The sequence below is a fragment of the Loxodonta africana genome, chromosome 25 (assembly GCF_030014295.1).
Source record: "Loxodonta africana isolate mLoxAfr1 chromosome 25, mLoxAfr1.hap2, whole genome shotgun sequence".
Classification (NCBI taxonomy): domain Eukaryota; kingdom Metazoa; phylum Chordata; class Mammalia; order Proboscidea; family Elephantidae; genus Loxodonta; species Loxodonta africana.
Genome location: NC_087366.1, coordinates 20,115,787 through 20,129,509, shown reverse-complemented (window position 1 = coordinate 20,129,509; position 13,723 = coordinate 20,115,787). Strand labels below are relative to the sequence as shown.

Here is a 13,723-nt window from a genome sequence, read left to right as displayed (position 1 = left end):
GGCAGTTAGAACCGGCCTCAGCAGATCCCATAAGAAGCTCTGGAACTAGGATGGCCCTTCAGATTATCCCTTCCTGAGGACAGGAGCCTGGGCATTGACTAAGATGGGGGAAGCTGAGCTGCACACTACAGCATGCACTATAGGATCCTTGACACCAAAGAGATTAACGTGGTCAACTTGGTACAGTCAAAGGAAAACTTTTATGTCTGCTCTGAGTGTGTTTCTTCAGGTGTGTTGTTTTAATATGCATTCCTAACTACTAACAATGTTGAGTGCCTCTTCATTTGTTTAATATTCAGTTGGGAATGTAGTGTGTATAATGTGTTTATTGTGAGTGTGTGTGTGTGGCATACTCCAATTCAAGTCTCTTGCCCATTTTTATATTTTGTTTTCCATCTTTTGATTATCGATTTGTATGAGCTCTTTATATGTTTTATATATGATTCACATGTCAGTTATGTGTTGCAAGGATTATCTTCTCTCTCTGTCTTGGTGACTTTAATGAACAGAACTTTTTAATTTAATGTAATCCAGTTAAAATTGTTTTCCTTTGTTGCTTCACTCCAAGATCATATTTTCTTTTTTTTTCCTAGAAACTTCTTTGTTTTGCCTTTCATGTTTAGATCTGCAATCCAACTGGAATTGATTTTTATGTATGGTTTGAGATATGAGCATCAAATTTCATTTATTTTTGACATGGATGTCTGATTGGCTTGTACCATTTGTTGAAAAGACTGTCCTTTCCCCACTATTTTGCAGTGCCACTTCTGTTATAAATCAAATTTCCTTATCTACATAGGATTGTTTCTGTACTCTTTGGTTGTGTTGATCTATTTGCCTATTCTTGAAAATATCTACACTATCTTAATTATGGTACATTTATAATAAGTGTTGATAATTCATGTAATTAAGTTCCCCATTTTTTTTCTTATTGAAGACTAACAGTTTTTCTTAGCCCTTTGTATTTTCTATGTAAATACTAGAATCAGTTTATAAATTTCCACCACTATAATTGAGGTAAAATGCACATAACAATATTAACCACTTTAAAGCATACAAGTCAGTGGCAGTCAGTGCATTCGCAGTGTTGTGCACACCACCTGTTATCAGTTCCAAAGTGTTTTCACGACCCCAAAAGGAAACTCCATGCCCATTAAGTAGTCACTCCCCACTCTCCCCTCCTTGAAGCTCCTGGCAACCACTAATCTGCTTTCTACATCTAGATACTTATCTCTTCCGGATATTTCATGTAAACGGAACCATCCAATGGATGACCTTTTGTGTCTTTTTTTTTCACTTTATGTTTTTGAGGTATATTTGCGTTGTAGCATGCATCAGTACTAAATTTCTTTTTATGGCTGAATAATATTCCATTGTACAGATAAAGCACATTTTGTTTATTCATTAATCATTTGGGTTGTTTCCATCTTTGCTGATTACGAATAGTGCTGCTTTAAACATTCACGTATAAGTTTTGTTTGAATCTATTTAATTCTTTTGGGTATATATCTAGGAGTGGAATTGCTAGATCCTATGGTAGTTCTATATTTAACTTTTTGAGTAACTGTCCAAATTTTTTCCTCAGCAGCTGCACCACTTTATATTCCTATCAGCAATGTACAAGGATTCCTTTCTCCACAATCTCAATACTTCTTATTTTCCTTTTTTAAAAATTATAGTCGCCCTAGTAGGTATGAAGCGTATCTCATTATGGTGTTAATTTGCATTTCCCTAATTACTAATGACGTTGAGTACTTTTCATGGGCTTGTTAGCCATTTGTATATTTTCTTCGGAAAAATATCTGCTCAAATCCTTTACCAATTTTTAAATTGAGTTGTTGTTGAGTTTTAGAGTTCTTTAGATATTCCAGATGCTAGACCCTTATCAGATATATGATTTGCAAATATTTTCTCCCATTCTATAGGTTGTCTTTTCACTTTCTTGATAAAGTCCTTTGATGCACAAAGTGTTTATTCGATAAAGTCCAGTTTATTTTTTCTTTTGTTACTTGTGATCTTGGTGTCATACCTAAGAACTGATTAGTAAATCCAAGGTCATGAAGATCTATCCCTGTTTTTCTTCTAAGAATTTTATAGTTTCAGCTCTCACACTTAGGTCTTTGACCCATTTTGTGTTAATTTTTGGATAGGTTTTTAAGCAGCAGTGCAACTTAGTATTTTTTGCATGTGGAAATTCAGTTATCCTAGCACCATTTGTTGAGGAGACTATTCTTTCTCGTTTAATAGTCTTGGCACACTTGTGAAAAATCAATTAGCTAAAGATGTATTTTACTTGGATCCACAAACAACACCCATGAAAGCAGCAGTCAAGAAATCAAATAACAGATTGCACTGGGCAAATCTGCTGCAACAGGCCTCTTTAAAGTGTTAAAAAGCAGAAATGTCACTTTGAGGACTAAGGCGCACCTGACACAAGCCATGGTATTTTCAATCACCTCACGTACATGTGAAACTGGACAATGAATAAGGGAGACCAAAGAAGAATTGACGCCTTTGAATTACGTTGTAGGTGAAGAATATTGAATATACCATGGACTGCCAGAAGAACGAACAAATCTATCTTGGAGGAAGTACAGCTGGAAAGCTCCTTGGAAGCAAGGATGGCAAGACTTCATCTCACATACTTTGAACATGTTATCAGGAGGGGCCGGTCCCTGGAGAAGGGCATCATGCTTGGTAAAGCAGAGGGTCAGTGAATAAAGAGGAAGACCCTCAACAAGACGGATTGACATAGTGGCTGCAACAATGCGCTCAAGCTAACAATTGTGAGGATGGCGCAGGACCGGGCAGTATTTCGTTCTGTCATACATAGGGTCGCTATGAGTCGGAACCAACTCCACAGCCCCTAATAACAACATAGATGTATGGGTTTATTTCTGGAATCTCAGTCCTATTCTGTTGGTCTATATATTCTTATGCAGCACTACACTGTTTTGATTACTGTAGCTTTGTAGTAAGTTTTGATATCAGGAAATATGAGTACTCTAACTTTGTCTTCCTTTTGCGAGATCGTCTTGGCTATTTAGAATAACTTTCAAGTTCATGTGAATTTTAGGATTAACCTTTCCATTTATATAAAAAAGGCCATGTGGATTTTGATAGAGATTGCATTGAATCTGTAGATCACTTCGGGTGGCATTGACATCTTATCAATGTTATGTCTTCCAATCCATGGACACAGAACATCTTTCCATTTCTTTAGGTCTTCTTTAATTTCTTTCAGCAGCGTTTTATAGTTTTCAGTGCATGAACTTTTTTGGTTAAACTTATTCTTAAACATTTTATTCTTTTTCATGTTATTAATGAAATTGTCTTCTTAATGTTATTTTCAGATTGTTGCTGCTGCATAGAGGTACGACTGATTTTGTGTGTTGATCTTGTATCCTGCAACTTTGTTGAATTTGTTTATTAGCTTCATAGTTTTTTGTGGGATCTTTAGGATTTTTTCTTTTATATATATAAAAGCTCACGTCATCTTTGAATAAAGATGATTTTACTTCTTCGTCTCCAATTTTACTTCCTTCCTTTTCTTTATTTTATTGTCTAATTGTTCTGGCTAGGACTTCCAGTACAATATTACAGAAAAGAGACAAAAGCAGATCTTAGAGAGAAAGCTTTAAGTCTAACTATTTGTTTACACATTAGCTGTTGTTTTCCCATAAATGGTCTTTGATATGTTGAGGAAATTTCCTTCTATTCCTACTCACTAACACTATTCTTTTTTTGTTTGTTTTTGTAGTTTTTTTTTTTTTTGTAGTTTATTTTCTTTTTTAATTTCAATTTTTATTCTTTAGATGAAGTTCTCAGACAAAATTAGTTTCTCATTAAATAATTAATACACATATTGTTTTGTGACATTGGTTGCCAACCCCATGACATGTCAACACTCTCCCCTTCTCAACCTTGGTTTCCCTGCTACCAGCTTTCCTGTCCCCTCCTGCCTTCTCATCCTTGCCTCTAGGCTGGTGTGCCCATTTAGTCTTGTTTTGTTTTATGGGCCTGTCTAATCTTTGGCTGAAGGGTGAGCCTCAGGAGTGATTTCAGTACTGAGCTAAAAGGGTGTCTGGGAGCCATAGGCTCGGAGTTTCTCCAGTCTCTGTAAGGCCATTAAGTCTGGACTTTTTTATAAGTTAGAATTTTGTTCTATATTTTCCTCCAGCTCTGTCCCAGGCCTTCTATTGTGATGCTTGTCAGAGCAGTTGGGGGTGGTAGCCAGGCACAATCTAGTTGTGTTGGACTCAGTCTGGTGGAGGCTGTGGTAGTTGTGGTCCATTAGTCCTTTAGACTAATCTTTCCCTTGTGTCTTTGGTTTTCTTCATTCTCCCTTGCTCCAGACAGGTTGGGACCAGTGGGGTATCTTAGATGGCCACTGATAAGCTTTTAAGACCCCAGATGCTGCTCACCGAAGTAGGATGTAGAACATTTTCTTTGGCAAACTATGTTATGCCAACTGAGCTAGATGTCCCCTGTGACCATGGTCCCCAGCCCTCAGCCCTGTAATTCTGTCCCTCATGGGGTTTGGATATATCTAGGAAGCTTCCATGACCTTGCCTTGGTCAAGTTGTACTGAATTCCCCAATATTGTACACTGTCTGACCCTTCACCAAAGTTACCACTTACCTATCGTCTAGTTAATATTTTTCCCTCCTCGCTCTGCCGCTCGCTCGTAACCATCAAAGATTGTTTCTTTCTGTGTGTAAACCTTTTCATGAGTTTTTATAAGAGTGGTGTCATACAGTATTTGTCCTTTTGTGATTGACTTACTTCACTCAATGTAATGCCCTCCAGATTCATCCATGTTGTCCCTAACACTATTCTTATTACTGTTGAGTGTTTATGTCATAAAAGAGTGTTAGATTTTGTCAAATGGTTTTTCTTCACCAATTTAGATAATCATGTGTGTGTGTGTTTCCTTCACTCTGTTTATGTAGTGTATCACATCGTTTAATTTTTCTTATGTTTAACCATCCTAGTATTCATGAAATTCAAATTCGAATTCCCTTATTCCTTGAGTTCTATTTGAAAGCCTGGCATGTACCTAGATGGCCCAGAATTTCAGTTTTTGTCCTCTCCTGCCCTGTAACTCTGCGAAAAGCTCTGCTAAATTTCTCAGTAGCCATTTTCTTAATTATAAAATGCCTTGAGAGTCAAAGCAGTGCCGAAATCTTTAGTCATTTTCTAAAGGCTTATGGCTTTGTCTTCTGTCTCCAAGTGGTTTTAACATTGCAAATGTCTCTAGGGCAGATAAAATATTGGTGTCAGTTTACCTTTCTAGTTTTTTTGCAACCTCTTTGTTTTCTTGACTTTATGTTTTTCTTTTGTCTTAATTTCTTATAAGCTTACTTGTGAGTTTAAAAGTGTGTTATTTTTTTTTACCCAGCATTTCTAGGTGTTTTCCCTTGGAAGGTTCTTTTTTTGTTGTTGTTAATAATATCTAGTTTTCCAAGGAGCTCTGATGATGTGATGGTTAAGCACTTGGCTGATAACCAAAAAGTTGGAGGTTCAAACCCACGAAAGGCTCCACAGGACAAAAAACCTGGCAACCTGCTCCTGTAAAGCTTACAGGCTAGGAAACCCTATCAGGCAGTTCTACTTTGTCCTATAGGGTTGCTATCAGTCAGAATTGACTCAATGGCGCAAAACAACAGTCTTCCATAGTTTGCATTTTGTTTTTACACCTATTCAAATGTATTTCTTTAGATAGAGTACATATTTCTATTGTAATGAAATCTTTTTGTATGCTGTTTGTCTCTGAAGGTTTTACTAAATCACACAAAAATTTCCTGTGGTACCTTCTACTTAATAAACATTTTTAAAGCATTTATTATGTAGCTAGGCCCTGTTCTAATTTCTGGGGAGTTGTTAAAAAAAGAAATAAGACACCATCCCTGCCTTTAATGAGTTTATGGCCTGCTTTTTTCCTACAACATTAACCTTTAAGGGCTCTTCTACTACTGAGATCCTTGTAATCTATTATCTCTCGATGCTAATATTTTAATACATATTTGAACGAAGATTTCTAAATGACACTAGGGAACCCAAACACCAAGTCTGAATTATGTGTGGTGTGATAGAATAAACCCTCAACATCTGAGAGGCTTGCTGTGGAAGCAGTATCCTCAGGAAAGAGAATGACTTCAATGAAAGCAAGAAGGTGGAGGGAATGCTTGAAAAAGAGGTCGAGAATATGGGAGAGTTTGCTGATTAAAGGAGCCTGTGTGGCTCAAGCAGTTTGCAATCGGCTGCTAACCTGAAGGCTGACAGTTCAAACCCATGCAGCAGTTCCATGGAAGAAAGGCCTGATGAACTGCTTCCATAAAGATTACAGCCAAGAAAACCCTACGGAGCAGTTCTACTCTGTAACACGTGGGGTCATCATGAGTCAGAATCCACTCAAAGCAACGGGTTTGGTTTTGGTTTTTGCTGATTACAGAGCAAGGGTCCCAGAGGGCAAGTGGAAGTGTTTAGGACAGTAGCAATGGTGTCGACAGAGACAGAATGTTATGCAGATGATGGTCCAGTACAACCGGCTGGTTGGGGGAGAGATGACTCTTGGCCTTGACTAAGGTAATAATGAGGAGAGGTATAACGGACTTGGTCTCAGCCATTTCTATGAGGTAAGTGCCCTAGACCTGGTGCTGACAAACTTAGATAACACAGCCTGTGCTGATGTTAATCTCAGAGGTGGAAATCATTCCTTAGTCCTTGTTCTCAGCAATAATGGCCTGATATGATAGCAGATGCATGGAGTGCAGTTTTTCTGCCTGCACCTAATACCTGATAAATGTCCTTGCTACTTTGCTCCTTCTTATTGTCTGCAATGCTCCTTATAACATGATGTTTCCCAATTTTTCATCAGATTTTGCAGTGGAAATTGTCAAGGAGCCGAGGATTATATCAACCACACAAAGGAAATTGTCTTTTAAAAAGACACATACAAGGAAACCCTCAATGAGACCCAGGTAAGATATAGGATCTGGTTACACCTTCCTCTCCAAACACAAGCTCTCTCTTTAATTTCAGCATGTCTAATGATGAACTTATCTTTCTCTATATAGGTTTCCAGACCTTTTTCATCTTCCACATGTATACCATGTTTTTATACAAATAACACGTGTTGTACGTTTTTGCCAACCATGCCGTTCCCCTATACAGTATTTTTGTAAGCTCGCGGTGCCAAAATTTTTTTTAGCATGCTGTTTAAAAAAAAAAAAAAAAAAAAATTAGCACAGTGCACTATGAAAATACCTCCTGGGGTGGGGGTGCTGGAGGAAGGAAGCTGTTGGCAAAAAAAAAAAAAAAAAAATGTGCAACATGCACATTATTTGAGTAAAAATATGGTATGCTAGGCACACTTTGTACTTTAAATCTTTATTTTCTAAAATTGGCATCATGCAATATATATTAGACAATAACTTTTTTTTTTAACTTAAACTGTCATGGAAATCTTTTCATGTCGATATGTGTAGATCTAACTCCTTCCATAGTATTGATGTATTATGATTTATTTAACTATACCCTTTCAATGGACATTTACATTGTCTTTAATTTTTCATTGTTATAAATATTACCACAATAAGCATCTCAGTACATGTACCCTTCCCTGTTTGTGTTTTTCTGGATTGTTTATGTACTAGTGTAGTAGCCTCCTAACTGGTTCTTTACTGCCTGTCTCTTTCCTTCATCATCAATTCTAGGTTCAGCCTTTGGTAAGGTCCCACTGCTAGGCAAAGTCTCTGTGGACTTCTCTTCCAGGGGTGCCCATCCTCCCATTTTCCTACTTCTTGTTGTTGTTAGGTGCTGTCAAGTTGGTTCCGACTCATAGCAACCCTGTGTATAATGATGAAACACTGCCTAGTCCTGCGCCATCCTCACAGTCATTGCTATGCTTGAGCCCATCATTGCAGCCACTGTGTCAATCCATCTGGTTGAGGGTCTTCCTCTTTTTTGCTGACCCTCTTGGTGGCACAGTAGTTAAGAGCTAAGCTGCTAACCAAAGGGTTGACAGTTTGAATCTACCAGCTGCTCTTTAGAAATCCTATGGGGCAGTTCTACTCTGCCCAACAGAGTCGCTATGAGCTGGAATCGACTAGACAACAGTTTGGTTTTCTTGTTTTGTTTGGCTTTGTTGGTTATACTTTACCACGCATAATGTCCTTCTCCAGGAACTGACCCCTCCTGATAACATGTCCAAAATACATGAGACAAAGTCTCACCATCCTTGCTTTTAAGAAGCATTCTGGTTGTGCTTCTTCCAAGAGAGATTTGTTCATTCTTTTGACAGTCTGTGGTGTATTCGATATACTTCACCAACTCCATAATTCAAATGTGTCAGTTCTTCTTTGGTCTTCTTTGTTCATTGCTCAGTTTCTGCATACATATGAGGTGATTGAAAACACCATGGCTTAGTCAGGCACACCTTAGCCTTCAAGGTGACACCTTTGCTTTTCAACACTTTAAAGAGGTCTTTTGTAGCAAATTTGCCCAATGCCAATTCATCATTTGATTTCTTGACTGCTGCTTCCATGGATGTTGATTGTGGATCCAAGTAAAATGATATCCTGTACAACTTCAATCATTTCTCTGTTTATCGTGATATTGCTTATTAGTCTAGTTATCAGGATTTTTGTTTTCTTTAAGTTAAGGCGTAACCTGTATTGAAGGCTATATAGTCTTTGATTTTCATCAGTGAGAGCTTCAAGTCATCTTCAGTTTCAGCAAACAGGGTTGTGTCATCTGCATATCGCAGGTTGTTAATGAATGTTCCTCCAATTTTGATGCTCCGTCCTTCATAAAGTCCAGCTTCTTGAATATTTCCTCAGCATGCAGATTGAATAAATATGGTGAAAGGATACAACCCTGACACACACCTTTCTTGATTTTAAACCACACAATATCCCCTTATTCTATTCGAAAAACTGCCTCCTTGTTTATGCACAGGTTCCTCATAAGCACAATTAAGGGTTCTGGAATTACTGTTCTTCACAACGTTATCCATAGTTTGTTATGATCCACACAGTCAAATGCCTTTCCATAGTCAAAAAAAAAAAAAAAAAACACAAATAAACATCTTTCTGGTATTCTCTGCTTTCAGCCAAGAGCTATCTGACATTGGCGATGATATCCTTCGTTCCACATCCTCTTCTGAATCCAGCTTGAATTTCTGGCACATCCCAGCTGATGTACTGCTACAACTGCTTTATTACTTGTGTGTGATATTAATGATATTGTTCCATAATTTCCACATTCCGTAGGAACACGTTTATTTGGAAAGGGCACAAATATGAATCCCTTCCAGTCAGTTGGCCGGGTACCTGCCTTGCAAGTTTCTTGGCATAGACTAGTGAGCACCTCTGGTGCTGCTTCCCTTTCCCAAAACATCTCTACTGGTATTCTGTCAATTCCTGGAGCCATGTTTTTCTCCAGTGCCTTCAGTGCCTCTTGGACTTCTTCCTTCACTACCATTGGTTCTTGATCATATGCTGCCTCCTGAAATGGTTGAACATAGCCCAACTCTTTTTGGTACAGTGATTCTCTGTATTCCTTCCACCTTCTTTTGATCATTCCTGCATTATTAAATATTTTGTCCATAGAATCCTTCAGTATTGCAACTAGAGGCATGAATTTTTTCTTCAGTTCTTTCAGCCTGAAAAATGCTGAGTGTGCTCTTCCCCAGAGTTTTCTAACTCCAGGTCTTTGCACATTTCATTGTCATTCTTTCTTTGTCTTCTCGAGCCACCCTTTGAAATCTTCTGTTCAGCTCTTTTACTTCATTTTTCTTCCATTCACTTTAGCTATTCTGCATTCAAGAGTAAGTTTAAGAGTCTCTCCTGACATCCATTTTGTTTTTTTTCTTTCTTTCCTGTCTTTTTAATGACCTCTTGATTTCTTCCAGTATGATGACCTTGACGTCATTCCACAGCTTGTCTGGTCTTTGGTCCTTAGTGTTCAGTGCATCAAATCTATACTTGAGATGGTCTCTAAATTTAGGTGGAATATACTCAAGGTTGTACTTTGGCTCTCAGGAACTTGTTTTAAATTTCTTCAGTTTCAACTTGAAATTAAGGATGAGCAATTGAGGATCTTTTCCACAGTTGACCTATGGCCTTACTTTGGCTGATGATACTGAGCTTCTCTATTGTCTTTTTCCTCAGATTTAGTTCATTTGATTCCTGTGTATTCCATCTGGCAAGATCCACATGTATTGTCACTATTTATATTGTTGAAAAATGGTATTTCCAATGAGTAGGTTGTTGGTCTTGCAAAATTCTATCATGAGATCTCCAGAGTCATTTCTATCATCAAGATCATATTTTCCAACTATGGATCCTCCTTCTTTGTACCCAACTTTTACATTTCAACCACCAGTAATTATCAATGCACCTTGATTGCATGTTTGATTAATTTCAGACTGCAGAAGTTGCTATTCATAAGGTTTTCACTGGCCAATTTTTTCAGAAGTAAACTGTTCCACTGATACCTGTGTAGCATGGGTGACCCTGATGGTATTTGAAATACCAGTGACACAGTTCCAACATCACAGTAATACACAGGCCACCACAAGGTACAATAAACTGACAGATGAGTGGTGTTTCTTTCCACTTACCTTAGCTCAAGTACCATCTCTACATAAAAGTTCTCCAAATTTTATGCTGGCTATGACTTCCCCCACCTGTGAAAGTCTGAATTCCTGAAGATGCCATGTATTTACAGTGTACTACTTTTTACTGCTGTCTATTTTTCTAAGTATGTTTTTCATCTGCCTAACTGGACTATGATTTTCTTGAAGACCATCCCATTCATTCAGTCCTTCATTTTTTTTTTTAAATAATATTTTATTGTGTTTTTGGTGAAAATTTACACAGCAAATTGAGTTCCCATTTAACAATTTCTACACAAATTGTCCAGTGGCATTGGTTACAGTTTTTACAATGTATCTGCATTGTCATTCTTCCTTTTTTGGTTGTTTGCTTTCCAGTAATCTAGTTTCCCTTCTTCCTTACCTTCATTTTTTTTTTTAAATCAATCATTACCTATTAATTACTGGCTCTTCAAAAGGTCCTAATCTAGATGATGGAGACAAGCACAAGTAAATCTGATTGTCCCAGTCACTGATAGAATATTTTGCATAGAAATCATCCCTAAAAGAATGTTCTCAGTTACTGATAATATTCATTGGGGGGTGATAAGCCCTCTGTCTATTTTTGAAACTCTAGGTAGATCTTCCTCCACTTTATGCAATTGAAATTATTCCCTGAGGTTCAATCATGTCTTTCTTTGCTTTTTCAGTTTGTACTACTCATTCCTCTCCACTATATCTACAAAAATACTTATTTTTTTCTATTTAGTTGAGTGTGGGCATCATCAAAGTCTTTTCAGATCATATATTCACAAGATTTTTAAGTTATATAGGGAATATGTAGGATCATATAGTCCAGTTTCATGTCTTCAGTTAAGACCACGATGGACTGGTCCAGAAATACTACTGTTGCAATTCTCTTAAATCCTGTCTCTAGCCATCATTCAATGTGATAAACAGTAATTGATCATACCCTGTGTCCCAGACACTCTGTGTTTGTTAATGTACAAAAATAATAATCCCTGTCCTTAATCTAATACATGACTAAATACGATACAAGGCAGATCTTAAAATTTTCTGATAAAATATTAACTAATTGTTATGGGAGTATGGTAGAAGGAAAAAGAAATTTTGAATGAAGATTAAGAAAGCTTCAAATATCAGAAAAGACCCTGAACTGCATGTAGCAATTCAATTGCAAAGAAATTGGAGCATTTTGTGGGTAGGTATGTTTTCCAAGCTGAAGGAATCACACAAAGATATAAAAGATAAAAATTTCACATACATAAAATTACATGGGTGAAAGTAGTATTTAAATATTTGAAAATAGTTCAATGGTGTTAAGTATAGAATGCATGGGGGTGAAGGGAGATAAGACATAAGGCTAAAAAGTTAGATTGAGACCAAATAACTGAAATAAGTCCTTGAGTAAATTATTAGGGAATTTGTATTGATTCAGTGGCAGTGGGGATACATTGGGATTTATTAGAACACAGGGCGGCAGGATTAAATTATTTGGATTAAAAAGGATATTACGCTGGTAGCAATCCAAAACAAAATCAAACTTGTTGCTGTTGAGTCAACTCAGACTCATAGAGATGACATTACAGGAAATCGGAGATCCAGAGACTGAAGGCAGAAAAAATAAGGTTGTTAAAGTTATTCGGGAAAGTAATTTTAAAGGCCTGAAGTAAATAGTGGAAGTGGAAATGGAGAATACAACTTTAAAAACACTAAAGAATCAGACTTCTGGAGTGGCGCCATGAGAGTCTTGCAAATCTTCTCACCAAAACTGGCAAAAACAATTTCAGAATTCTGGAAATTAAATGTTATATATTAAAAAAAAAACTTTGAAAGCATGTGTTTAAGAAAACATGTGTTTGTGGCATTTTAACTTGGAGCTGCTCCCATCACCACATAAGCATGATAGCCATGAGGACCACAAGGGGATGGTTTGATTTGGAGCTTCACAAAAAAGTTGTGACCAGGAATATTGTTGAAAACAATAGCAGTCTTGGTGGCAAATAATCAGGGAAGGTAATGATACTACTTGCAGCAATCAATAAAACAGACAAAAATGTAAAACGAAGATCTGGAGAACAAGGCAGTCACAGGGAGTTTTGACAAGGCTGTACACATGTTCAAGAGAGATTGAAGAAGGACTCAGTTGTCTACTCATCCCTGACTAATCAGGAAACACTGTGCAAAAAGAAATGAGAGATAAGACAGACTTGTAAACTGAAGTAACTTTGCGTGCATGCCCCAATCCAAACACAGATTCCCTTGACAAAGGATGGAGGGCTCATCAGTTCAAGATCTTTAAAAAAAATCTCTGACTAATCATTGACTGACTATCAAGATATAATGACCTGCACTGACATCTAGGAACTAGAATTTAATTAAATTAAAGAATTAAAAACAAAAGTGAGCAGTTACTTCAGTGGCCATACACTGCAGGAGAGACATGCTGTACAGAGCAATTCACTTAACAAAAAGCAAAACAAACAAACAAATCAACAGCAATAACCTTTGATGGTCAGGAGGTGGGGCATGGGATTCAGCTTTAGAATTGCTTCAATGTATTATCCAAAATGTCCAGTTTTAAACAAACAAACAAAAAAACCATGAGACATGCAAAAAAAGCAGTAAGTATGACCTACACAGGGGAAAAAAGCAGTCAATGAATACTGTCTCTGAGGTGCTCCAGATGTAGGATTTACCAGACCCAAAATTCAAAAGAATGTAGGATTTACCAGACCCAAAATTCAAAAGAATGTGTTCAAAGAACTAAAGAAAATCATCTTTAAAGAATTATAGGAAAGTAGGATGACTAACAGACAATATCAATATTGAGGCAGAAGTTGCATAATAGAACCAAGTAAAAATTCTGATGTTGAGAAGTATACTAACTGAAATTAAAATTCACGAGAGAGGCTCAACAGCAGATTTGAGTTGGCATAAGAGAGAATCAGAGAACCTGAGGTTAGCTCAATAGGCTATTCAGTTTGAAGAACAAAAGGAAAAAAAGAAAATGAAACAGAACATCAGAGACCTGAGGACATCAAGCCTACCAACATACAAGTAATAGAGTCCCAGAAGCAGAGAAGAAAGAAATAAAGAGGC

General features: G+C 37.1%; 1 protein-coding gene across 1 annotated transcript in view; it reads left to right on the top strand.

The window, feature by feature from the left end:
• The window catches only part of RGSL1 (regulator of G protein signaling like 1), a 92,589-nt gene that overhangs the window by 24,368 nt on the left and 54,498 nt on the right, over positions 1-13,723 (top strand). Inside the window, exon 10 of the mRNA XM_064276482.1 lies at positions 6,881-6,983. Coding sequence (XP_064132552.1) covers positions 6,881-6,983 — 103 coding nt within the window. The remainder of the gene's footprint in view (positions 1-6,880; positions 6,984-13,723) is intronic.